Consider the following 27,500-nt stretch of genomic DNA (forward strand, 5'->3'; position numbering starts at 1 on the left):
CATCTTTCCCTCTTCTTTCATCTCCCACATTCTGTCTGTCTCTTTCTTCCCCTCTCTTTCTATCTCTCTCTGTATGTATGTAATATATATATACATATATATATAAGGCGAGCTGGCAGAAATGTTAGCACGCCGGGTGAAATGCGTAGATGTATTTCGTCTGCCGTAACGTTCTGGGTTCAAATTCCGCCGAGGTCGACTATGCCTTTCATCCTTTTGGGGTTGATAAATTAAGTACCAGTTACGCACTGGGGTTGATGTAATCGACTTAATCCATTTGTCTGTCCTTGTTTGTCCCCTACCTTGTGGGTAGTAAAGAAATATATATATATATATATATATATATATATATATATATGTATATATATATAGGGAGACGAAGACAGGTGGTGTAGATAACAAACAGATGTATTAGTTTAAAGCTCGGGAAGTGAAGAAGTCTTTAATGTTTTGAGCCTATGCACTTCCACAGAAAGGAACACAAAAAGAAACAGGGAGAGAAAATAAAGAATGTGTAGTGGCTAGTGATATATCATGGCGAATGCCGGACAGATATATATATATATATATTTATGTATGCATACACACACTCACATGTATATGAATATATATATATATATATGTATCAAATGAAATAAAATAAAAAACAGGACACAAAGGATGTTATTTCATTTGATACATATATCCTCTCACCTATGCTACTAGCTGGCATATACAGGTGCTTACATTCATCAAGTATTCACCCTGAATTTATTGTACCTACCTGAACATATATATATATATATATATATACATATACTCATGTATATACACACAGAATCTTTATCTTTCTTTCTCTTCGTCTGTCTCTCCCCATTCTTTTTAATCTTATCTTTAATCTCCTTTAAATTCAAAAATTCGAAATGGTATCATGTTGTCAGCACTCTCTAAAAATCTGTGAAAAAACAGGCTTTAGATCACAACCACTGTTAAAAAAGATATACAGATCTTTGAGAGGTGCCACCATTTGTTTTCTGTTTCCTTCTCTTTCTTTCTTCTCCTCAAGCATCAATGATTGTGCTTTCCACACACACATGCACATTATAAAAAGCAAAATTTTATAATTTCATATATGTTTCTCATACATACACATTATCATCATCTCTTAACATCCTACTGTGTTGATGTTAGAGAGCAGCCTTGAAAAATGAATTGGCCAGCTGTGACCAGGACTCTACAGTCACAATATGGGGCCCTAACCAGTAGATGATCATAGCTACATATGCACACACACACACACACATACATAGTGAAATAAACTGCAAACATTTTACAGATGTTTTCTAGTTTCATTGTAAGCTCTACAGCTGTTTCTGGAGTTAAAATACAAACTGCATCATCACTATAATTAAAATAGAAAAAATATATAATTAATAGGCACAGGTGTGAATGTGTGGTAAGAAGTTTGCTTCCCATCCACATGGTTCTGGGTTCAGTCCCACTGCATGGCACCTTGGGCAAGTGTCTGCAATGACATATATATATATATAGTTATGTTGTTTGTCTTGTTTTCCATTTGTGTCTTTTGTTGTTCGAAAAAATAGTTCATGTTCCATGTACTCGTACTTTGTATCTTTTTATTGTACACGTTTTGTGATATCCTGTGGCCACATATGCATTTATATATACGTATAGATGCAAGTATGTACATATACATATATATATATATATATATATATATATATATATACATATATAATCCTTTCTACTATAGGCATAAGGCCTGAAATTTGGGGAAGGGGACTAGTCGATTACATCGATCCCAATGTTTCACTGGTACTTAATTTATCGACTCCAAAAGGATGAAAGGCAATTTGAACACAGAACGTAGGGATGGGTGAAATATTGCTAAGCATTTTGTCAAGCGGAAGTGTACTTGCATAGCAAGTGACCTGATCTGAGATCGTGTGCTGGAACGAAAACAATTGCAGTGTGGAAGGTGTTTATAAGCTATTTAAGAAACACACAAAATCCATTAGATTCACAAAATCCCTTAGATTCACGCGGTCTAAAAGCGACGAAAATATTTTGACAAATTTAAACGTTGAAGTGAATCTAACAGATTTTATGTGTTTCTTAAATGGCTTATAAACACCTTCCATGCTGCAACTGTATATATATATATATATATATCTTCATCGAGACAAGACGGCTTATCCTGTCCCTCTCATAAGCTGTCTCCTTCATGTGTTCAAAATAATTTTTCCATCGTCTTGGCTTAACAGCCCTCAACGTTTGTTTTTACTGTGTTATTCTCTTTGTCCTGTCTAGTTTTGTTTTTACTGTCCTGTTCTTGTTACCACTTTTACCCCTCTGCAAAAAATCCCAAATTTGATTTAATTTGCTTTGCAGGAAGGACTGTTTCAATGAAGTCGCATCTTGTCCTTACCTTCGAAACGCGGAGTAGACAAAACAGGGACAACTGAAGACGGGGAATATTCTTTATTTGTATGTCTCATTTCTCTGTATTTTCATTGTTTGAAAAAAAGTTCGTTTCCATGTTTTTGTTTTTATATTTTCGTTTCTCATTGTGTTCAACGTTGTTTTGATGTCCTGTACCCATATATGCATGTATATATACATATATATGTAGGTATGTACATATATGTATATATGCATATATTTATATATTATTTATATTATATATATATATATAGGTGCGCGCGCGTGCATATATATAAATATGTAAGTATATGTTATACCTACAACTTGATTTTAAACAAAGCTTTGACTTGATTTCGTTTTTGGATTTGGTTTGCAAGATTCTTTATGTGAGTTTGTGTGCTGAAGCATATTCTGTTGTGTCTGGGGAGAGTCATTTTCTTTTGTTGCCTTATAATTTAACATACTCACCACTAAAATTTCCACTTATTTCTTTTTTATTTAAAAAAAATTTTTTCTAAAATTTTCGTTGCGTCTTGCAATCTTTTCACTAGTTTTGACTTGGATTACTCTCTAAAAACAGCATAGGTTTGGGTTTTCACTCCTGCTTGGGAGCTACTCTCATATGCAATGATATAGCGATGATGGGCATAAGATGGGAGTTTTGGCTCTTATTTCTAGCTCATTTAGCGACCATGTAGATGCTCTTCCTGAGGGAGCTAAAGCGAAGTCAAAATATTTTTATTTGAATATTACAAAGCCAGCCTGTTGATTGTGACTAATATAGTTAAATGGCAAACCAAGCATAGAAAAACTTGAAATGTTTGAAAGAAAATGTAATTGAATGGATATACATATATTTTGGAACATATTTTATTTGCAACTAGCAGTATCGCCCGGCGTTGCTCAGATTTGTTTTGACCCTTTAGAATTGGAACTTTTGAGAAGTAAAAATCTTTCCATTATGTAGCTTGTTATTCTCTTTAAGTGAACATTTTTCTGGTTGAAATACACCGAAAAATGGCGACACAGCAGTCAAAAAATCGTATAAAATAGGGATTTTCATAGAAAGAAAGCACCTTTTTGATGTAAATAATTTTTGGTGTTTACATGGTCCGATTTGAATTTTTTCTTCTACTGAGGGAAGAGCAAGCCTTCTTCTATCATACTTTCAATTTTGGTCAACTTGCGCCACAGGGTCTCGAAGGAGATTGTGTTAGTTGAAGGCTACCAAACCTGCCATACACAGACAACTTCAGATTTATATATAGAGAGAGATTTACAAGATCATGGGTACTGGCCCAAGTGTGTTCTACTCATGGTTATTAGTATTTAAAGTATAAGCCGTCATTATGAAAAACTCTATATATGTGGTTTCTAATTTATGAACAAGGACAACAATTTTAAGAAGACATTAGTGGATACCATCGGCCTCAGTACTCGACAGATACCTCATTTTATCGACTCTGACGGTGGTGGAGGCGGTGTATGAAAATAAACGTCGACCATGGCAGTGTTTGAACTCTGAAAATAACGAAGACATTTTCTAAAATATAAGTCTGCTACAGTAATTTGATAAAATTTTAACGAATCTTAATGTAGTTGTTTGAAAACAATCTAGAAAAACATCTTACCCTGAATTTTTATCCCATTCTTCCTCGAGTTTCATTGATGTCGTCTGCCGTTCATATTTTATTTAAAAAAAGTTTTGTTGAGCAGACGATAGTTTATTGTAAAGCGCATGCGTGAAATGATGAGCGATATATAAAAAAATAATTAAAACCACTTTTCACTGTCCAACCACCATCGCCATCTCCTTTAAGTGATATCCCTACTGACATCACCACCGCCTAAATAAATAGATAGATAGATAGATAGATATTTTTTTCTTTACTACCCACAAGGGGCTAAACATAGAAGAGACAAACAAGGACAGACAAAGGGATTAAGTCGATTACATCGACCCCAGTGCGAAACTGGTACTTTATTTATCGACCCCGAAAGGATGAAAGGCAAAATCGTTTCTGCCAGCTTGTTGCCTTCGATAGAATGTGTGAGAGAGAGAGGCTAAAATTAAAATGAAAATTATTTTTGAATGGCAAATAACTAGAATTGAGCTTTGTTATTAACTAAGTATTGTGGTGGTGGTGGTTGGGCAGCAAAAAGTAGTTTTTTGTATTTTAATTACTTTATTGCCCACGCGCATGCGCTGTTACAATAAATTATCGTCTGCTCAATCAAAACTTGTATTTCTTTAAGAAAATGGACAACGACAGACGACGTCAGAGAACAAGTGGAAGCAGGAGAAAAAGGTTTAGGGTAAGGTGTTTTTATGGGTTTGTTTTAATTACGTAAACTGTATTCTCTGAAGACCTTCTGCTGTTCAGCTCTTTTAAGAGTTTCTTGGCACCGGTCAACAGACGTCATCGTGGCACAAGTGGAGAAATGAGAAAGTTTAGGACATGGTGTTTTTATGTTTTATTTTTTTTAATAACCGTATTTGTCAAAATTCTACAAATGTATTCAGACAGAATAATGTTATAGGTGATGTCTTTGATTTCATTCCGTAGTTACGATTGTTCATTTCACAGCATAAAGGAAAATATTATTGATAACAACTCACCAAGAAGACGACTTAAAAATATTTCGTTTTGGGATTTGGTTTGCAAGATTCTTTATGTGAGTTCGTGTGTTGAAACATATTCTGTTGTGTCTGGGGAAAGTCATTCTCTTTTGGTGCCTTATAATTTAACATACTCACCGGTAAAATTTTCACTTTTTTTCTAATTTTATTTTCCTAAAATTTTCGTTGCGTCTTGCAACATTTTCAATAGTTTTGACTCTCTATTGAAAAGGTTGCTAGAGGCAACGAAAATTTTAGGAAAATAAAAATAAGAAAAAAGTGGAAATTTTACCGGTGAGTGTGTTACATTATAAGGCACAAAAAGAAAATGACTTTCCCCAGACACAACACGACATAAGAATATAACATTCAGAAATGTTGTTTCTTGAGGTTGCTCCTTCCATGCAAGCTAAGGAACTTTTATATCATCTCAAAAATTAAATATTTCAGAAAAATATACAATTCCATTCCACAATTTTCAAAATAACCGTGGAAATCCCACGGACACTGGCAGTGGTCAATTTATATGTTTTAGGAAACAATATGTAAACAGATTTCGTCTTTGGATTTGGTTTGCAAGATTCTTTATGTGAGTTCGTGTGTTGAAGCATATTCTGTTGTGTCTGGGGAGAGTCATTTTCTTTTGTTGCCTTATAATGTAACACACTCACTGGTAAAATTTCCACTTATTTCTTATTCGGTTAAGGACAATAAAAATAAGGAAAAAGTGGAAATTTTACCGGTGAGTGTGTTACATTATATGGCACGAAAAGAAAATGACTCTCCCCAGACACAACAGATTATTATAACTAATTATTAATAATGAGAAATATTCATTAGTAAATTGTATTTTATTGTATTATTTCTTATACAAATGATAGCATCCGAAAAGAAAAGTTAGTCGCCCTCTTGTCGTCGATTTTTAACTCTTAGGTTTTTTATATGACTTGAAGAATAATCCCATCGATGTAGGGATCGATGGGGTTATTCTTTAGAAGACCCTGTTGTTTAAATGCACCTTCATTCATTTAGTATTTATCATGTGTAATCTGTTACATGCAGCCAGGTCGAAATTTGAACTTGTAAACCATTATTTCTCTCTGGTTTTAAACTTTTTTATTCATTGGAATACTTAAGTAGCGTTGAAAGAATCAATCAACATTTGAATATAGGGGTCATTGTTACTTTCTTGTATCGTTTTATTTCAACTGGAATACAGGGTCCCTCAAAAACCTCTTAGATTCATCATTCTTGATAAACATTCCAACAACATAGGCACAGTATGCAGCTGGTATAAACCATGATACTAAAAAAGAAATGGTAAAACATAGCCATATGTTGATACCATTACTGACTGCCCAACTTTATTGTTTAAAATATGGGAGGGTATTTTTCTCGTGCTCTGCAAATAAATAAATAGATTCTTCGACTAAAGGAATTTGTTTAAAATATTTTGCTAGCTGACATTAAGCTCAAGTTATTGTAGCTTATCTCCAGGCCAGCACTAACAAAGGTGTTCCAGCCGGGACCATCTTGTCTTGTTAGGAACATCAATGAAACACATTAACCAATGTGTTCTTCCCTTTTACAGGGCGGTTTGTGTGTGTTTTGAGGGAGATGTGGCAGTTATTTTAGCAACCAGTTAATTCATATAAAGAAGGAATCAATCCCAATTAGAGAAACACTAAACTCAAATAATCGCTTTATTATAAGCAACAACAATACCTCCAAATTACGATTAGCAACAAAACACTGTTTTAAACAGATTTCTTCATTCAGAGTTTAAAGTTATTTCAAAGTGCGACTGGAAAACTTCCAGTATTTTACACAGCCATTTGGTTTGGTGCAAGTAAAGTTAGGTAGCTGGTTAAGGTGGTTTCATGTAGCTAATTTTACTGTTTTATTATTTTTTCCCAGACACTATCATGATTTATATTGCTACGCATTATATGTTTGATGCTGAAATATTTATCAAGAATAATTAATCCAAGAGGTTTTTATCGCACCCTATATTTTATAAAAGAGAAAATGGCTACTATATTCATGTTAAGTTTATTGATTTTGTCAAAACATCAAACGTGGTTCAGTGGTAAAAGCATTGGAGACGACAGAGGAACACTGGTTTACAAGGCCAAATTCGATCCTAACTACATGTAACATACGTGATAAATATCGAATGAACGAAGTAACGTCTGCATCAGGAAAAAGAAGGGTCTCTTAAAAAGTTGACATCGATCTCGTTTGTCTAATGGAGCTATCATTGAAGTCGTATAATACTTGGGTGGGAGATTAAACTCGGTGAGGAGGGAACGGTCGAACTTTTGTTTGAAAGTTATCATTGATAGAAGATGTTATGCGTGTAGTTTGTTGTATTGGGAAGGACAACCAGTTGAAAACCATTGTTATGTTTATCGTGTTTATTGACGTTACTTATATGGACGACACATCACCGTGTAGTGATACATTGTTTACTTAACACACAATTTGTATTGTTCACTAACAAATAGTGCCAAGAGTATGGAGTAGTTTGGCATTCGCAAACACACAGATATGAATGTGTAACATCCCTTCTTCTTGAAAAAAAAAGGGGTCTCTTGGCAGTGAAGACAACTATGAGTAGTCTCCCTTGCTCTATGGATTGTCATCATGTCTTTTCTTTTTCTTTAGCGGTATCGAACCGGTGGCAGAATGTTCTTTCTCCATCTGGTGGATCTTCTGCTTCGCACCGGTGTCTGAGGTGTGTTGTACACGTTTTCCTCGGTAGCTCTGGTGTTGGGCGGATGTGGGCCCTGTTGCGTCTCAGCTGCCTACCAGATTCTGTTTCTATTATATATGATCTTGGGGTTTCAGCTCTACTGACAACCTGTGCTGGGATCCATGTTTTAGTTATGGGATCTTCAGTATGCACATTTTATCCTCCAAGCATCTCAGGTAAATATTGTGCATGTTTGTTGTGATGCCTCTGTGCTCGTTCTTGAGTGGCTGCTAGCTTTGCCCTTGTTTCTTTCTGGTCAATAGGAGGTTGGATCTTAGTTGGCAGGGTAGTTTTATACTTCCTGCCATTCAGCAATTCTGCTGGGGATTTCATATTAGCTCTCAGTGGAGTCGCTCGTAGGGACATAAGTGCCAGGTGTGGGTCTTCCCTAGTCTTCCGGCATTTGACTAGTGTTCTCTTCACTGTCTGCACCTGTCTTTCTATAAACCCATGACCTTTGGGGCAGTGTGGAGATGAAGTTTCAATATTGAACCCATGTTCATCAGCTAGTTTTTTGAATTCTTGTGACGTGAACTGGGTTCCATTGTCACATATGATCTGCTCTGGTATTCCTTGCTCTGCTAGGAGTCCTCGGGCCACTGTAGTGATTGTTTTGGCTGTCAGGTCTTTCACTTTTCTCACAAATGGAAATTTGGAGTAGTAGCAGGCCATTATTAAATACCATTCTTGGCCTTCTGTGAATAGATCTACTCCAATAGTTTGCCATGGCCTTCTTGGGATGTCACCAGATATCATTTCCTCCTTTTGTTGTGAGGTTTTGTACTTTTCTATGTCTTTGTACATGCTCTTATTGGTTGTCACATTTACAATGTGGTGGACCTTTCTGCTTAGTCCTTCCATCTCCTTTTTGTTTGTGATTGGTGGTCGGTTTTTGATAGGCATATCACTTACAATCCTGCTTGGAGCTGCTTTCACTTCAGCATTGACCGACACAATATTTAACCTCCTGCAGGTATCGAGTCCAAGAATTGCTGGGCCTTCTGTTCACATAAAATGTACACTCGATTGATTTCCCTTTGTGTCCCCTTTATTGTTGTTTTCCCCAGTTGTGGGATTCTGGTACCTCCGTACGCAGTGAGGACCACATCACTTGGTGTGAGGATTCCTTTCCTGACCCTATCCTCTTCTGTCATATTTTCTGGGAACATCTTCTTGTATAAGCCGACAGGCAAGATATCACTCTGGGCCCCAGTGTCTATCTTCAGCCTTAAGTCTATGTTTGTTCTTTTCCTTCCGGCCTTCTTTTGAATTTTTATCGTCGTGTATGCCTCATCTTCTTTCCTTCGGTCGTCCTTTCCCTTCTCATGCACATTTATTATGCCGATTGCTAAGAATTCCTCCTCTGAGGTGCTTTGTTCCTGTTGTTGTGCATGTATATCCCTTCTATTTCTGCTCCTCTTTGAAACTTGGGGCTTGTATCTCTGGGATTTTGTTATCCTACACATTTTTTTCCAGTGGTTCAGTTTTCCACATCCTTTGCAGTGTGTACCGAATGCAGGACATTTTTTCCGGTCATTAAATTCATGCTCTGTACCACAGTACCGGCATGTTCTTTGGTTTTGGGTTTGTGTCCTGTCCTTATATACAGTATCTACACTGCTATCTAGTGGGCTTGCTTGTAAGCTTAGTGAGGCCATTTGTTTGGTAGTGGCTTCAAATGCTCTTGCAGTGTCTACTGCTTCTACCAACTGGAGAGCGTCCTTACCTATTAGCGATTTTTGCACTTGTTTGTGGGCACACCCCCATATTAATTGGTCTACAATTCTCTCCTCCCTGTCTTTGAATTTGCATTTCTCTGCAACATTTTTCAGTCTTGACAGGAAATTGTCTATTGTTTCTTGTGGGGCTTGTTTCAGGCCCTGGAATTCGTATCTCTGAATTCTGTGGTTTGACCTGGGCTCTAAGTGCCTCTCAAATTTTTCAAGAAGTGTATCTGGGTCATTGCAGTCTAATTCTGACATATCCCAGCTATTGTATAGGTCTATTCCTTTATTACCTGACCATAAAAGGATATAACTTACCTTTTCATCGTCAGTTGTGCCTTTCAGGAAACTTTTGAAAGCTAGTTGAGCTTTTTGTTTGAATTTTTTAAATTCTTCAACGACATCACTGGAATCCCAATTCATAATTGGATGCAGATTCATCTGTACGGCGACGGGGGTCGCCATCTTGTATTCCTTGTTTATGTTGTCCGAAGCGTAGCGATGTTTTGTTTGTTGATTTCCTCGTTCGTTGTGTTCCTGTTTTGTTTTGAGAGCACAATTCCGGATTAATTGTTTACCGCTGCCACCATGTTATGCGTGTAGTTTGTTGTATTGGGAAGGACAACCAGTTGAAAACCATTGTTATGTTTATCGTGTTTATTGACGTTACTTATATGGACGACACATCACCGTGTAGTGATACATTGTTTACTTAACACACAATTTGTATTGTTCACTAACAAATAGTGCCAAGAGTATGGAGTAGTTTGGCATTCGCAAACACACAGATATGAATGTGTAACAGAAGAAATAACACGATAAAATACAATTTGTCTATAAACATTTCTCAATATAATAAATAAAAAAAATAAATGCGCCCTTTTTAAAGTCTAGCCAGGCTCATGGGCCCGGTTTCTATGGTGTATGTGTTCCCCAGCTGGACAGGACGCCAGTCCATCGCAGCGTTACTCATTTTTGCCATCTGAGTGGAATGGAGCAACGTGAAATGAAGTGTTTTGCTCAAGAATACAACGCATCACCCGGTCCAGGAATCGAAACCACAATCTTACGATCATGATGCTGACAGCCTAACTACTAAGCCACGCGCCTCCACTCTCAATATAATTAGTCGTAATTGTTTCTTACACACTGTTGTCTAAAACATGACAATGTAATTATATTAATAGAGCTTTAGTTATAATCCCAAAGCAGTGAAACGTTATTTGTAATAACTTTGTGGATGGTGGATGGGTAGACGTTAGAGCATCAAAAAGATTGTTGTGTGGCATTTATTCCATCTCTTTACGTTTTGAGTTCAGATGCCGCTCTGCTGATGGTATGCACGAACGTCTTCCCCTCAAAATTTCTGCCCTTCTGCATAAATTACAAGCCATATATACAGAGTGCCTCATAAAGCCTGGTTACATTTTAAAAGCAAGCAAACAGATTGGAACATAAATGGACCAGTGCCAACACTCTTGTAAATTACAAATGAAAAATGTTCCCCATCAATATTAGTAATTATATCAAGGCAGCGAGCTAGCAAAATCGATAGCATGCTGGGCGACCTGCCTAGTGGCATTTCGTCTGTCTATGTTCTGAGTTCAAATGCGGCTGGGGTCGATAAAATAAGTACCAGTTGATCCCTAGGTTTGATGTAATTGACTTAGCTGCTCCCTGAAATTGCTGGCCTTGTGCTAAAATTTGAAACTAATATTAGTAACTATAAGAATATCCATTTATTTAAATGAGATTATCTTCTTTCGTCTGCTCCAAGTTGTTTCTATGCTTGTTTATCCAACTAATTATATTAGTCATCATTAGCAGTGTGGATTTCTAATATTTAAAAAAAAAGTATTTTGATTTGGCTTTAGCTTCTTCAAGGAGAACCTATACATGATCACTTAACAAGCTAGTAACGAGAGCCAAATTTCTCTCATACTGTATTGAGTCATCTTAAAAACGAGGAAGGACACATTAGATAATGTAGTCCTGGATAGCCCTAAAAATGAGATGGTCATAAGTGGATCATTATTGATCATAAGTTTGCTCAGTCAGGGCTGATCTGAGACTAAACAGCAACATCAACATGATAAATAAGGGTTTTGATGATAAAGACCAGACCATTAAGAATGTCATATTATACACACACACACACACACGAACAATCACCATGTCTCTCTCACTATTGCTCTCTTTATCATATCTTACTCACTAGTGTAGCTAGTGTGCTGCCCGGGGCAGCCCTTTCGTTTACCACCACCGGACCCCACAAAAAACACATATTACCTACAACAGACCCATACATAGGTCTTTCAGCAGCCACTCTGTTGACCCAGGGTAGCACTACTTCCTCCAGGCACTTGATGTAGGCCTCTGTGTTGAGTCTGAGGCCATGTGCAAAGATGAATGGAGGCATAATGTCACCATCACTAGTGATCACTCCAAACACCATGATGTCAGCTGGATGTTTGATTTTTACCACTCTCTGTACATGTTTTAGGGACACAGCAAGCCAATGGTTGTTCTGTGTGTTCACCATCTGTTCATATTGGAGCTTCTAGCATGAATGCTAAGCAGTACAGCATATCATTTCCAAATTTCTGACAGAGTGAAATGTGTAATGGTGCTGTTTTTCTCACAGACAGTGCCCAACTGACCCTCTTTCACTGTGTAGTTAATAAAATCAAAAACAAACAATATGCACATATAAAATAAAAAATATAAAATGGTGACAATTTATCCATTGCATCCTGGATATTATATGTGGCCGATACCAGTGTCGGCTGACTGGCATGTAAAAAGCACCCACTACACTCTCAGCTTGGTTGGAATTAGGAAGGGCATCAAACTGTAGAAACCTTGCCAAATCAAATTTGAGCCTGGTACAGCATCCCAGCTTGCCAGTCCTCAGTCAAACTGTTCAACTCACGCCAGCATGGAAAACAGAGGTTAAACAACAACGACATTGATGATGATATATATATACGTGGCTCTTCTTGACACCATTACTTCTCATACCTATATATATATATATATATATATATACATATATACATACATACAGGATATCATTATGTTTTATTGATAATCCAAGTGTATTCCACCTCTTGCTACCAGTTCCAAAATTAACATTTCATTGATATTCTACCCTCTTTACAACAACAAGAATGGCAACAAAGACATTTAGTAAATGTTGTAATTTGTCAGTAACACAATTCTTATCTCAGTTGGATATCTCATGGCACCGTAATGATAGTTTCAAGAAAGGTTATTTAACTACCCACCCTATTTAGTAATTTCTTATATGAGGCTAATAACTCCCTTCCCCAGAATTCTACAACATAAAACATACTTTTGATGAGATGAACCACCAAATACGCAATGATAAATTACATTATCAGGATGTACACAACATTACAGGAAGTTTGAAAGTTACCTTGTGGAGGGGACAGAGCAACAAATGGTTTGACTAGGGAGCCTCTATCTGAGCTTAGAATCTGCTGAAAATAGCAGCTAAATGTCTTTCTCATGACATTCTTGGAATACAGGGCTACAGGGCCTCTGTGAGAAATTTAATCTTTTTGATACCAACCCAGCTGAAACTGGCTCTAGCTCTGAGTACAAATGTCTTGTTTACATAAGTTCTGAATTAAAATCTTCCTCTAAACCTTAGTCACAATTTATGTTCCTAACACTAGCTGAATGATATCTAAGTTATTTTACTAATTTCTTTGTTATATTTAAAGTAATTGAATGAAACACAAAGCATCTCAAAATAAATACAGTAATGAAAGGGTTAACCATACAGAACTGGTATGTTTTCAGATCCCAGGAAGGAACCTATAAAAATTCTAGAAGGCTGAAAGTTGTTTTTTTTTTTAAAGGAAGGGTCCTATAGATATTCATAGTGAACTTGAACTCTGATAGATCCTCCTTGGTCTGCTTAATCAGGACTACCTTGGAGCTAGGAATAGATTCTACAACAGCAATAACAACAACAAGTCAATAAGGGAGCTTGTACATGATTGCTCAACTTGCTAGAAATAACAGCTAAATATTCCTTTAATCACTACTATCGCATCTCAGAAAGTAGATAATATGGTTCTAGACTCTGAGTATAAAAGATATGAAATGTCTTTCAGCATAGGTCTCTTTGATCAAGGCCTAACCTGGGATTAACCAATGCCAAATTAATAAAATGTTTAAAACAAGATTCACTGCCATCTCCATAGTCTACAGTTTATAAAACTTTCATGTTGTCTGATGTCATTAGAGTTATCAACCTTGAGTTAAGCTTTTAAATTTTAAATGTCTAGAGGGACATTTTCTCTACTCATTGCTTGGATAATCCCTGTTAATTGAAGTTATTGAACACAGCTATATGTGAGATCCTATTTGTAGCAAAATATTATGGGATTAACATTGAACTAATCAATATAGTAGAATTACTAAATTCCAATAAGACTATTTTTTAATACTGTTTATTTGACTCTCATTAGATATATATTTACGTACTCTTGAATTTATAACTCACATTATAATAGTAACCTGGTAGTTATTGTATGGTTTTGAACCTTGTACCATTATGTAAACTTATGTACCCCTTCCGCTCTCATGGAGGACATTAAATGAGGATGATGACGATGATGATGACAACGGCGATGATGAGTTTATGTCTTGACAATTATTTACATTTTAATTTTCAAAAAATAGCCTTCAGCTACTATCATTAGCAGATTGAGAAAGGAAATTGAGCAAATCCCAATGAATTCTTAAATGATAATGAAATCAGTCAGTTTGGTTCTCATCTGAAGCAGCTGAAAAAACCTTGGACCTAATTTTACACTGAATTAAAATACACTCCCACATTCTCCTTACTGTGTGTGTGTGTGTGTGTGTGTGTGTGTTGGTATGTGTGGTGCGGTGTGTGTGTGTGTGATAATCTTAGATACCAAATGCCTCTTATGACTTGTGTCATATATCACAAAACTTACAAGACAATATCTGGACTTGAAAGGCATATGCTAGTTCACAAAAACATTCCTTCAGAATCAGATTCCAAAGAGTAAAGATATAGAAGAAACTTGAATAATATCTGTCACTTGTGTTTCAAACTCTGTCAGTCGGCAGCTGGACTTAAAAGTCATCTGAGGGCTCATCAACGGAGTGGTTGTGCTGTGTGGTGTGTGTGTTGATGGGATGGTTATCATCTGTCAAGATGAAGCAATCATCATCATCATCATCATTATCATTTAACGTCTGCTTTCCATGCTAGCATGGGTTGGATGGTTTAACTGGAGTCTGGGAAGCCAGAAGGCTGCACCAGGCCCAGTCTGATCTGGCAGAGTTTCTACAGCTGGATGCCCTTCCTAACACCAACCACTTCATGAGTGTAGTGGGTGCTTTTTACGTGCCAGATGAGGCTGGCAAACAGCCATGATCGGACGGTGCTTTTTACGTGCCACCGGCACAGAGACCAGATGAAGCTGGCAACGGCCACGATTGGATATATTTATGTTTGATAATAGCTAATATAAGTGCTGGTTTGTTGGTTGGTTAATTTCTTTACATTCTATAGAAAGGGGTGAGAGAGAGTAAAAAAAAGATACAGAGAAAATTAACATATGAGGTGTAGGATGAATGCAAGTATTAAGCTTGGTGGCAGGTAGTGAGTAAATGTACACCCATGTGTACACACACACACATGTGCACATGTATACAAAAAGAGTCAGTGTTGCAGTTTTGTTTTGACTCTTAAGAACCCATCTGTTTCTAAGTAGGACACCAATAAACTGAGTTGATCTGACTTCATGGTTCCTTCTATGGTGGGGAGTTAATGCTAAGATATAAGGTACTAGTGGAGTGCATAATTAGCCAGTAGTTTCTAACAGTGTGGAACGAGAAACTTAACAGGAACATATGTTTTCATACAGAACAGAAAATGCCTTGCAACTCACATTTTTTTACAAACATTTCTTTGAAAATGCAGATTAGTTACGTTTCTGGTTTAGTTAAATATAGTTTAACAAGTCTGGTATAAAATTGTCAGATACAAGGTTATAGATGTTCAGAAAGGGAACACTTTGTTAAAGTTAAGACTGGGATTTATTTTATTGACACCTAGAGGGATGAGAATCAAACTTGACTTTGCAGAGATTGATCATAAAAGGATATAACAACTTAGTATAAAGCATTTTGCTTGATGCTCTACTGGTTCTGTCTATCCACATATACTTCAAAGTACAATATTTTTACTCTGTTACTCTCTTACCTGCTTCAGCTCAGTAGCTGTGACCATGCCGGGGCACTGTTGAGAAACAATATAATAATAGTATATCAAGTCATCATGTCAGATGATAAGAATGATAAGGTGTGTTATTGCAAGTGTGTGTGTGTTCTTGTGTACTCATGTCTAGATATCACATGATGGTTGAAACTGGGCATCATCATGCAAACAAGGTTGTTCATTCTCAGTCTTCCTTGGAAAACTTGTCTAGCTATGTGGAAAAATGAATTACTTGGAAACAGAAAGGGCATCCAGCCATAGAAAATCTGCTTCAACAAATTCTGTCCAACTTACTGGAGCATGGAAAAGTGGGTGTTAAATGCTGTTCTGCTATATTTTTGTTTATATATTACCTATCAACACTCATTTCACCACTTCCTCTTCCCTCTTTATCAGCACGCGCACGTACACACACGAGTACACACACACGAGCACACACACACGAGTACACACACACGAGTACACACACACGAGTACACACACACGAGTACACACACACGAGTACACACACACGAGCACACACACACACACACACACACACACACACACAAAATTTGCTCCTCCCTTTCCCCTCCCCTATGTGCTCATTCTGGACAAAACTTAGATGAGAAAAGTCTTAATGGTCCTCATGAACACATTTACTTGTTTTCTCCTCTTTGAATTCCTTATTCTGTCTTACCTTTTCTCTTTCTCCTTCTTTCATTGTGTGTTTGTGTTTGTTAAGACTGGTCCCTCTAATAGTGATAAGCATTATGTGGTGGTCATGCCCTGTAAGGTGGTTGGCGTTAGGAAGGGTATCTATTTGTAGAAACCATGCTACTTCAGACTGGAGTCTAGTGCAGCTCCCCAACTTGCCTACTCTAGTCAAACTATCCAGCCTATACCAGCATGGACAATGGGCATTAAATGATGATGATGATGATGGTGAGAAGGATGATATAGTATGTGTGTGTATGTGTGCAAGTATATAGTATATATATAGTAGTATATCATCATCATCATTGTTTAATGTCTGTTTTCCATGCTGGCATGGGTTGGACAGTTTGACTGAGGTCTGGAGAGCCAGTGGCTGCACAAGGCTCCAATCTGATCTGGCAATGTTTCTATAGCTGGATGCCCTTCTTAACACCAACCATTCTGAGAGTGTAGTGGGTACTTTATACATGCCACTGGTACAGGAACCAGTCAGGCAGTCTTGGCATCGATCATGTTTGGATAGTGCTTTTTATGAGCCACCAGCACGGGAGCCAGTCAGAGGGTACTGGCATCAGCCATGTTTGGATGGCGCTTTTTACGTGCCACCGGCACAGGAGCCAGTCAGGGGACACTGGCATCGACCACATTTGGATGATGCATTTTACATGCCACCAGAATGGGAGCCAGTCAGGGAGCACTGGCCATAGCTACGATTTTGGTTTTATTTGACTCAACAGGTCTTCTCAAGCATATCATATTGCCCGATGCATTAAAGGTACTCTCAAATGAGCCAGACATGCAACACTGGCATCGGCCATGGCTGCGATCTCATTTTAGTTGCCAGGTCTTCTTAATCACAGCATATCTCCAAAGGTCTTGGTTCCCTGTCATTGCCTCTGTGAGGTCCAATGTTTGAAGGTCATGCTTCACCACCTCATCCCATGTCTTCCTGGGTCTACCTCTTCCATAGATTCCTTACACAGTTAGGGTGTGGCACTTCCTCACACAGCTGTCCTCATCCATATGTAACCCATGACCATACCAGCACAATCATCTCTCTTGCACACCACATTTGATGCTTCCTATGGTCCAACTTTTCTCTCAGGGCACTTACACTCTGTCGTGTATGCACACTGACATTAAACATCCACCGGATCATACTAGCTTCATTTCTTTCAAGCCTATACATGTCCTCAGCAGTCATGGCCCATGTTTCACTACTGTGTAGCATGGCAGTTTGCACACATTCATCATACAGTCTACCTTTCATTTTGAGCGAGGGGCCCTTAGTTGCCAGAAGAGGTAGGAGCATACACACACACACCACATAAAATGTATATATTTGTATATGCATGTGTGTCTATATATATTATGTTGATATGTGTGTTTATATAGGTATATGTATATTTTTACTGATAGAGCTAATTACCATTTCTCCACATCTGAGTATACCTATCCTTGTACACATTCTAAAATTAATTTTATTCTAATTACGGGAGAAACTCCTGGATTTCATCCCCCACATACATGTATACTTTCTCGTCCATAATGCTTTTCTGTGTATATGCATAAATGTAATCATTTTCCCAAACAGATTGCACTCCATGTTTGAAGCTCCAATGAAGCCATAAGGTGTTATTTAGGCACTCAACTTGGAGGCCACTGCATCTAGTAGCAGAAACAGCTGTAAGCTAATGAAGTTCATAAGATAGTTGCTTATTCCTTTGTTATTTCATTTTCTTACACACACATACACTCATGCATGAATATATTGCCTCAGTAAAGCTGGACTTAAGAGCCATCTTCGTAGTCATAAAGCAAGACAGATGAGTGACAACCTGGCCACTGGTGGTGGTGTAACACACCATACTAATCATATCTGTCGGGCATGTGGAAGAGAGTGTAATTCGGCAGGAGGACTTAAATGACATGCAAAGGTACATGAAGCCCAGTTACAACTACAGCTGGCTATTACTGGTAAAAGTATTAGTTGCCAATTCTGTACAAGACATTGTAGATCTTTAACTGGGCTAAAAAGTCACATTTGATCACAACACCAGTAACAGTTAAGCTTCGTGCAATGGCCATACTCGATAACGAGGGGGCAGCCATAATATATATATATATATATATATATAAGAGAGAGGGAGAGGGTCTATATGTAAGACCCAGAGATGTTCAATATAGAAAACACATAGCAGTGCTCTAGTGAATTGAACTTACACTTTGAAATCTTTGTTCAGGACTAAATCCACTGGGTGAAAAGTGGCTATAAGAGGAATCCGAGTGAGCTGATATGGAAGACAGTGATACAAATACACAAATCAACATGTTTGGGCCTTGATATATAAAATATGCATATAGACCCAGGTAGACAAGGGGCGAACTAGTGAGAAATGATCTTCAGATGTTGGGCCTCATAGAGGGAATAACAGGGGATCAAGACTTTTGGTAGTTTGCTGAGCTTGAGAAGACACATCAAGCTAAATAAAATAGGGGTTTTCCTTGCATACAGGCATGTTTTTCTGCATCCCTCTTCAGTTGAGCATTTTTAATCTTGTAGGCTTGTGGGTGCTGGTACCATGCAAAAAGCACCCGTACCAGTGCTGTGTAAAAGCACCCATACACTCTGTAAAGTGGTTGGCATTAATTAGAAAGGGTATCTAGCTGTAGAAACTATGCCAAAACAGACATGGAGCCTGGGCAGCGCTTCGGCAGGCCAGCTCCTGTCAAACCATTCAACCCATGCCAGCATAGAAAATAGATGTTAAGTGATGATGATGATGATGATGATGGGATATATATATATATATATATATGTAGTTAATCCAAACAAGAAAGCACAAAAAAACACAACGTGAGGACGTGGAACAAATATAGTATTATTGGACGCTCAGGAAAGAAGGAGGGTTTAACGTTTCGAGTGGAGCTCTTCATCGGAAACATAGGAGAAGGAAAGATCCAGAGAAGGGAAGACAGAGGAAAAAAAATTGCCAACGGTACACACACACACACATATATATATATATATATATATATGAGAGGGAGAGAAATAAAAACCAAAAATATTCAGAAGATGAACACTCATGTATAAGCATTTAGATATTTATATATTTAGAGAACAGATTTACACGGAGTACAAAAGATGCAGAAAACTAAGGGGAATGGGCATTGTAATTCTTCAAGAAGAAATTTCGATGTGGATGGAGCTGGGTGTTGAAAAGAAATGCTTCAAAAGGTTTCAGGGACCAGCTAACATTGTGGAGATATGTTGTCTAGTTTAAAGAACTTAATGATCTACATGGAGTACTTCATACTAATTGCCATCAATCTGGCTAATGATGAAGATAATAAGGTGGATGGAAGACGTGACGGGTTCTTGTAAAACGCCAGGCCTGGACATTTTAGAGAACACTTTTGACATGTGTGTATATGATATAAGACTGGGAAGAAAATATATGATGAAGGGGATTACTTCTTAGTGTAATCTCTTTTGAAGGGGATTTAGGTTAGGAAATCATATTCTTGTACTCCTCAGCTCTGAACCTTTTTCTTCCCTTGCTTTTTGTGTATGTATGTAGGCATGCATACATAGAGAGAGGAAAAGGAGGGGAGAAAGCGAGAGAGAGAGTGAGAGGAGGGAAAAGAGATGGAGAGCAAAGCAAGAAGGAAACAAGAGTCTGAAAAGAAGAGAAAGTAAAGGACGTGAGGAGACTTATCGTAAGCATTAGATGTAGTGAAAGATAAATATACTCACTCCTCTCTCTCTCTTTCTTTATGTGTGTGTATGTGTGCATATGTTAGTGTATAATTGTCTCCTTGTCTAGTTGCCTGTCTAGCCATATGTTTTTATACATGCAACTATAAATAAACACAAACATAGATGTACAAACGTAAAATACATAGCAATATAAATCTGTATATAAGTACACAATCATACATATATGTATGTATATATACATACATATACTCTTTACTCTTTTCAGTCATTTGACTGTGGCCATGCTGGAGCACCGCCTTTAATCGAGCAACTCGACTCCGGGACTTATTCTTTTGTAAGCCCAGTATTTATTCTGTCGGTCTCTTTTGCCGAACCGCTAAGTAACGGGGACATAAACACCCCAGCATCGGTTGTCAAGCAATGCTAGGGGGACAAACACAGATAGACAAACACACACACGCACATATATATACACATATACGACGGGCTTCTTTCAGTTTCCTCTACCAAATCCACTCACAAGGCTTTGGTCGGCCCGAGGCTATAGTAGAAGACACTTGCCCAAGGTGCCATGCAGTGGGACTGAACCTGGAACCATGTGGTTGGTAAACAAGCTAATTACCACACAGCCACTCCTGAGACTGAAACACATGATCATATATACACACACACACTTTACTCCACACAAGGACATATGGAGACACAAGCCCACACATATAGAGATGCACATCCATACATACAAACATGGTACATAGTTGCAAAACACACACACACACACAAAGACATGCACACATATAAAAAACTTACACATACATATATGTTTTAATGTGAACTATATAAAATATAGTGGGTGTGTGTGTATGTGTGTATTGGTGTATATATGTATGCATGTATATATGTGTACATATTACATGTACATCTATATATATATACATCTACACATACATGTACACATATACATCTATATCTATAGAAATACATCTATACATATACATGTATACATATACAGCTATACATATACATATATATATATACATGTATACATGTATATATATATATATAAGCAATAATAAATCTCTGAATGAGGTATAAACAGTAACTGCACGACAGTGTGAGGTATATTTGCCATCTCAATATGGCTAACCACTAAGGGTGGGTGTTACTGTAGCTTGTAGCCCCAGGAGAACATCTCCTCCAGCTGGCTTTAGGCACACTTTCTGTGCCCTTATGGTATTTGCAAAGGGAGGTCATCCTTCCCTCGTCAACCTAAGTGATACGCACGGACTGCATATGGAGACACACATATAGAGATGCACATCCATACATACAAACATGGTACATAGTTGCAAAACACACACACACACACAAGGATATGCACACACATGGAGATAGAGGTGCATACCTATACAACCACATGCTCACACATACATAGAAAATACACAAGCGTGGACATGCAAGCATATGAATATGCAGAATACATACATAGAGATGCACACATATACATATATACATATGCATACACACACATATATACGTACATACATACATACATACACACGTACATGCATGCATAGGCACACACACACACTGACCCACACACATACGCACAAACAAACAAAAAGGAATGCAGTGTAAATAACGTACAGAGTCAAGACTATTGAAAAGGTTGCAAGACGCAACGAGAATTTTAGGAAAATAAAAAGAAGAAATAAGTGGAAATTTTACCAGTGAGTGTGTTAAATTATAAGGCACAAAAAGAAAATGACTCTCCCCAGACATAACAGAATATGTGTATATATACAAGTATATATATGTGTGTATATATATATATATATATTTATATAAGTATATATATTATATATATATATAAGTATATATGTGTCAGACCAGTGAGACCCGGCAAGACCAGTGAGAACAGTCAAAATCAAGATCAAACCAAATTGAGGTCGATCAACATCAGGGCCCCCGTGCAGGTGACACGTAAAAGTACCATCCGTTCGTAGCCGTTCGCCAGCCCTGTCTGGCCCCCGTGTAGGTGGCACGTAAAAGCACCATCCGTTCGTGTTCGTTGCCAGCCTGGCCTGGCCCCCGTGCTGGTGACAAAAAAGTACCATCCGTTTGTGGCCGTTTGCCAGCTCTGTCTGGCCCCCGTGCCGGTGACACTTAAAAGCATCCCACCGTCCGTTCGTGCTGGACGGTTTGCCAGCTCTGTCTGGCCCCCGTGCTGGTGACACGTAAAAGCACCATCCGTTCGTAGCCGTTTGCCAGCCTGGTCTGGCCCCCCATGTCGGTGACACGTAAAAGCAACCATCCGTTCGTTGTCCGTGCCAGCCGTCGCCTGGCCCCCGTGCCGTGACACGTAAAAGCACCATCCGTTCGTGGCCGTTTGCCAGCTCTGTCTGGCCCCCGTGTTGGTGGCACGTAAAAGCACCATCCGTTCGTGTCCGTTGCCATGCCTCCCTGGCCCCGTGTCCGGTGACACGTAAAAGCACCATCCGTTCGTGGCCGTTTGCCATCTCTGTCTGCACCTCGTGGCAGGTGCACGTCAAAAAACACCCACCCCACTAACCTCACGAGTGGTTGCGTTAGGGAAGGGCATCCAGCCGTAGAAACCTGCCAGATCTGGACGGGCCTGATGAAGCCTTCCAGCTTCACAGACCCCAGTTGAAACCGTCCAACCCATGCTAGCATGGAGAACGGACGCTAGATGATGATGATGATGATGATGATTATCATCACCATTGTTTAACGTCCGTTTTCCATGCTAGCATGGGTTGGACGGTTCGACCGGGGTCTGGGAAGCAAGGAGGCTGCACCAGGCTCCTGTCTGATCTGGCAGCCTTTCTACAGCTTGATGTCCTTCCTAACGCCAACCACTCCGTGAGTGTAGTGGATGCTTTTTACATGCCACCGGCACAGGAGCCAGATGAGGCTGGCAAATGGCCACAATCGGTTGGTGCTTTTACGTGTCACTGACACGTGTGAATATATGTATAAGTGTGTATATATATATATATATATATATATATATATATATATAGAATGGTTGTATACTGTCAATCTAACAAGATCGTGACAGTAGGGGTACACCACCGCTGTATAGCCCTAGAAAGCATCGAATGCCTTCTGATAGCTTTGACGCATTTTTTCCCCTGTGTCCTTATAAAAAAAAAAATTTTTTTAAATGTGTCAAAGCTATCAGGAGGCATTCGATGCTTCCTAGGGCTATACAGTGGTGGTGTACCCCCTACTGTCACGTTCTTGTTAGATTGACAGTATACAACCATTCTATCGCCCCACCACCGTACATATCTCTACGAGAGATTTAGAAATTCAATATTTCTTATATATACATATATATATATATATATATATAATATATATTATATTATATATATATTAGTATATATATACATATGTGTATATATATATATATATATATATATATATACTATATATATATATATATATATATATATATATATATATATATATATATATATATATATTAGTATATATATTAGTATATATATCATATGTGTATATATATATATATATTAGTATATATATACATATGTGTATATATATATATTGTATATATATATACATATGTGTATATATATATATATTAGTATATATATATACATATGTGTATATATTATTATATAATACATATGTATATATTAATATATATATTAGTATATATATATACTATGTATATATATATATATTAGTATATATATAATATACATATGTGTATATATATATATATTAGTATATATATACATATGTGTATATATATATATTAGTATATATATACATATGTGTATATATATATCTATTAGTATATATATACATATGTGTATATATATAATTAGTAGTATTATATACATATGTGTATATTATATATATTAGTATATATATACATATGTATATATATATATATATTAGTATATATATACATATGTGTATATATATATATATATATCTTAGTATATATATACATATGTGTATATAAATATATATACATATATGTGTTATAGATATATATATATTAGTATATATATACATATGTGTGTGTATTATATATATATTAGTATATATATACATATGTTGTATATATATATATATATTAGTAGTATATATACATATGTGTGTGTATATATATATATATATTAGTATATATATACATATGTGTATATATATATATATATATATATATATATTTTAGTATATATATACTATGTTATATATATATATATATATATATATATATATATATAATATTATATATATTACATGTGTATATATATTATATATATATATATATCTATATATATATATATATATATATATAATATATATATATAATAATATTATTAGAGACAAAACCACTATTTTGCAAAACAAACAGGAAAGACTTAATCAATACATATAAATTTTAAAAAAAGTCAAAAAAAAAAACCGCCACTACAATTGTTATAGAGTTTAGTAAAGGGAGATTTTATCATTATATATTTTTGTGAGTTTTGGTTTGTCATGGTGGTTTTATTAAGGAATTCGTAGTAATTTGTGTCTATTTGCGATGTCTGTTGTTTTATTACATTGTTTCATTCATAATTTTTAAGTAATGTTCGTTTTACCAGTGCAATAAATTTTTAATTCCATTTGTTCCATTTCTCCATTCATAATTTTAAATGATGTCCGTTCTAGAGCGGGAATGTGGGTTGTATGTGTGTGTGAGGGAGTATGAATAAGTATTGTGTTGAAGTATTTGGCTATTTTATTTATTTATCGTTGCCTAGACGTTTTTATGTGTATGTATAGGGATATATATATAGGTGTGTGATTTAGTGTATTATTTAGATATGGTTATATATTAGTTATGTGTGTATGGGTGTATATATAGTTTATTTTTGGTTTTGTTTTATATTTTATATTTTATATTAAATTGTTGATAGGTTTATTTTAGTTTATATATTGTTATATATTGATTATATATGGATTATATATAGGTTATATTATATTAATATTTTATATTTTTTCATTAATACTTTAATTATTTTAAAATTATTAGTTTTATATTTTAAAATATTGATATTTTAGATTGGAAGTCCACCTGAAGATGTCGATCAGGACAAGAAACAATTGTAGTGGCGGTTTTTTTGACTTTTTATTAAAATTTTATGTATTGATTAAGTCTTTCTTGTTTGTTTTGGCAAAATAGTGGTTTTGTCTCTATAATATTATATATATTTTACTATAAAATTGGATTTAATCCTAAATCTGAATTTTTCCCTGTAAATTTGGATTATTCCCTAATATTTATTATATATATATATATAATATATAATATATTAGTATATATAGATACATTTGTGTGTATATATATATATTAGTAATATAACATATGTGTATATATATATATATATATATATTATATATATTATATATATATGTATAAAAAAAAGCACCCACTACACTCACAGAATGGTTGGCATAAGGAAGGGCATCCAGCCATAGAAACACTGCCAGATCAGACTGGAGCCTGGTGCAGCCTCCTGGCTTCCCAGACCCCGGTCAAACTGTCCAACCCATGCTAGCATGGAAAACAGACGTTAAACAGTGATGATGATGATATAAGTATATATATATATATATATATATATATATGTGTGTGTGTGTGTGTGTATATATATATATGTGTGTGTGTGTATATATATATATATGTGTTTGTGTATATATATATATGTGTGTGTATATATATATATATGTGTGTGTGTGTATATATATATATGTGTGTGTGTGTGTATATATATGTGTGTGTGTGTGTGTGTGTATATATATATATGTGTGTGTGTATATATATATATATGTGTGTGTATATATATATATGTGTGTGTGTATATATATATATATATGTGTGTGTGTGTATATATATATATATGTGTGTATATATATATATATATTGTGTGTGTGTATATATATATATGTGTGTGTGTGTATATATATATGTCAGCCTGCATAGCGCAGTCGGTAGAGCATCAGACTTTTAAGAACTGTCAAGTGATGAAATCTGGGGGTCGCGGGTTCAAGTTCCTCTGCGGGTGACTAGAGCCAGGGCAAATAATATACTGGATCTCTGCTTCACAAACAATATGGACATTATCCATAATGTTAAAGTGATGCCGACATTGGTCTCGCATCACAACATAATAAAGCTGTCTATGTATGGACCAAAAGCATCCGCAGACACACAGCCTATATGAAGCATCCACAATCTCTCCAAACTAAACTTTCATAAAGCAAATTGGAAGTTGATTGAGAAAGAGATCCTCAAACAGGATTGGCCTAAATGTCTTTCCACACTAGACATTGACATGACACACAAACGTTTCATGTCCATAATACAAGCCATATGTGACAAATATGTCTCAGTGTGCAGGGCCAGCACACACAAAAACAGGATCCCTAGAGAAAGGAAGATTCTTATGAGACGACGAACAAGGATTGCGAACTGCCTGATCAAGCACACCAAAAGTGGTGAGACGTCTCACCTCGAGAGAATGCTAATGGAAATTGAGAAAAGTCTGCACCAGTCTTATGAAAAGGAGAGAGCAGATAAAGAAGCTTGGGTAATAAAGAATATCAAGTCAAACCCTAAAGCTTTCTTTAAGTTTGCCAAAGAGATAGCCACAGTGCGCCAGAGGATAGGACTTCTCTTCCAAAAAGATGGCTCCCTCACAGGAAATCCCACGAGGATAAGTAAAATACTGAACGAACAGTTCCAAAGTGTATTCACTACACCTCTAGGACACAAGCAAGTAAACAACCCAGAAGAATTCTTTGCCACTTTACCTGTAGTCAAAGTGGCAAAAATTGAGTACATCAACATTGAAGATGATGATATCACACTGGCCATAAATGACACAAACGATTGACACAAACTCAGCTGCGTGACCTGATGGATTTCCAGTGATCCTTCTCAAATCATGCAAACGAGCCCTTGCAAAACTGCTACAGCTTCTTTTTCAGCGCTTTCTTGCAAGTGGTAAGCTCCCAGTCAAATTGAAAGAAGGGATAATATGCCCTATCCATAAGGGAAGAAGCAGAGCAGATGCTAAAAAATTATAGGTCTATCTCTCTGACCTCACACATCAGCAAAGTCATGGAACGAATAGTCTGCAAGAAGCTAATCATGTTCCTTGAAGAAAATGACTTGCTGACTGACACCCAGCATGGATTTCGACCAGGTAGAAGCTGTCTAACAC

The 27,500-nt window shown here is 36.6% G+C and overlaps 2 protein-coding genes and 1 long non-coding RNA gene across 25 annotated transcripts in view; 1 reads left to right on the plus strand and 2 right to left on the minus strand.

Annotated features, from left to right (window-relative positions):
- The window catches only part of LOC118765875, a 15,396-nt gene extending 13,745 nt beyond the window's left edge, over positions 1-1,651 (plus strand). Inside the window, exon 3 of the long non-coding RNA XR_005001772.1 lies at positions 1,531-1,651. This is a non-coding gene — a long non-coding RNA (uncharacterized LOC118765875). The remainder of the gene's footprint in view (positions 1-1,530) is intronic.
- The window catches only part of LOC115209260 (tripartite motif-containing protein 45), a 273,682-nt gene that overhangs the window by 242,972 nt on the left and 3,210 nt on the right, over positions 1-27,500 (minus strand). The gene's annotated exons all lie outside the window — the stretch shown is intronic.
- LOC115232364 lies at positions 7,956-8,702 on the minus strand. Its single transcript, XM_029802216.1, has one exon. It carries the CDS (start codon positions 8,700-8,702, stop codon positions 7,956-7,958), a length of 747 nt encoding a protein of 248 aa, XP_029658076.1.

The sequence above is a fragment of the Octopus sinensis genome, linkage group LG1 (genome assembly GCF_006345805.1).
Source record: "Octopus sinensis linkage group LG1, ASM634580v1, whole genome shotgun sequence".
Lineage (NCBI taxonomy): Eukaryota > Metazoa > Mollusca > Cephalopoda > Octopoda > Octopodidae > Octopus > Octopus sinensis.

Excerpts from the sequence above, each read along its gene's own strand:
- LOC115232364 (XM_029802216.1), bottom strand. The coding sequence starts at position 8,702 with ATGCCTATCAAAAACCGACCACCAATCACAAACAAAAAGGAGATGGAA.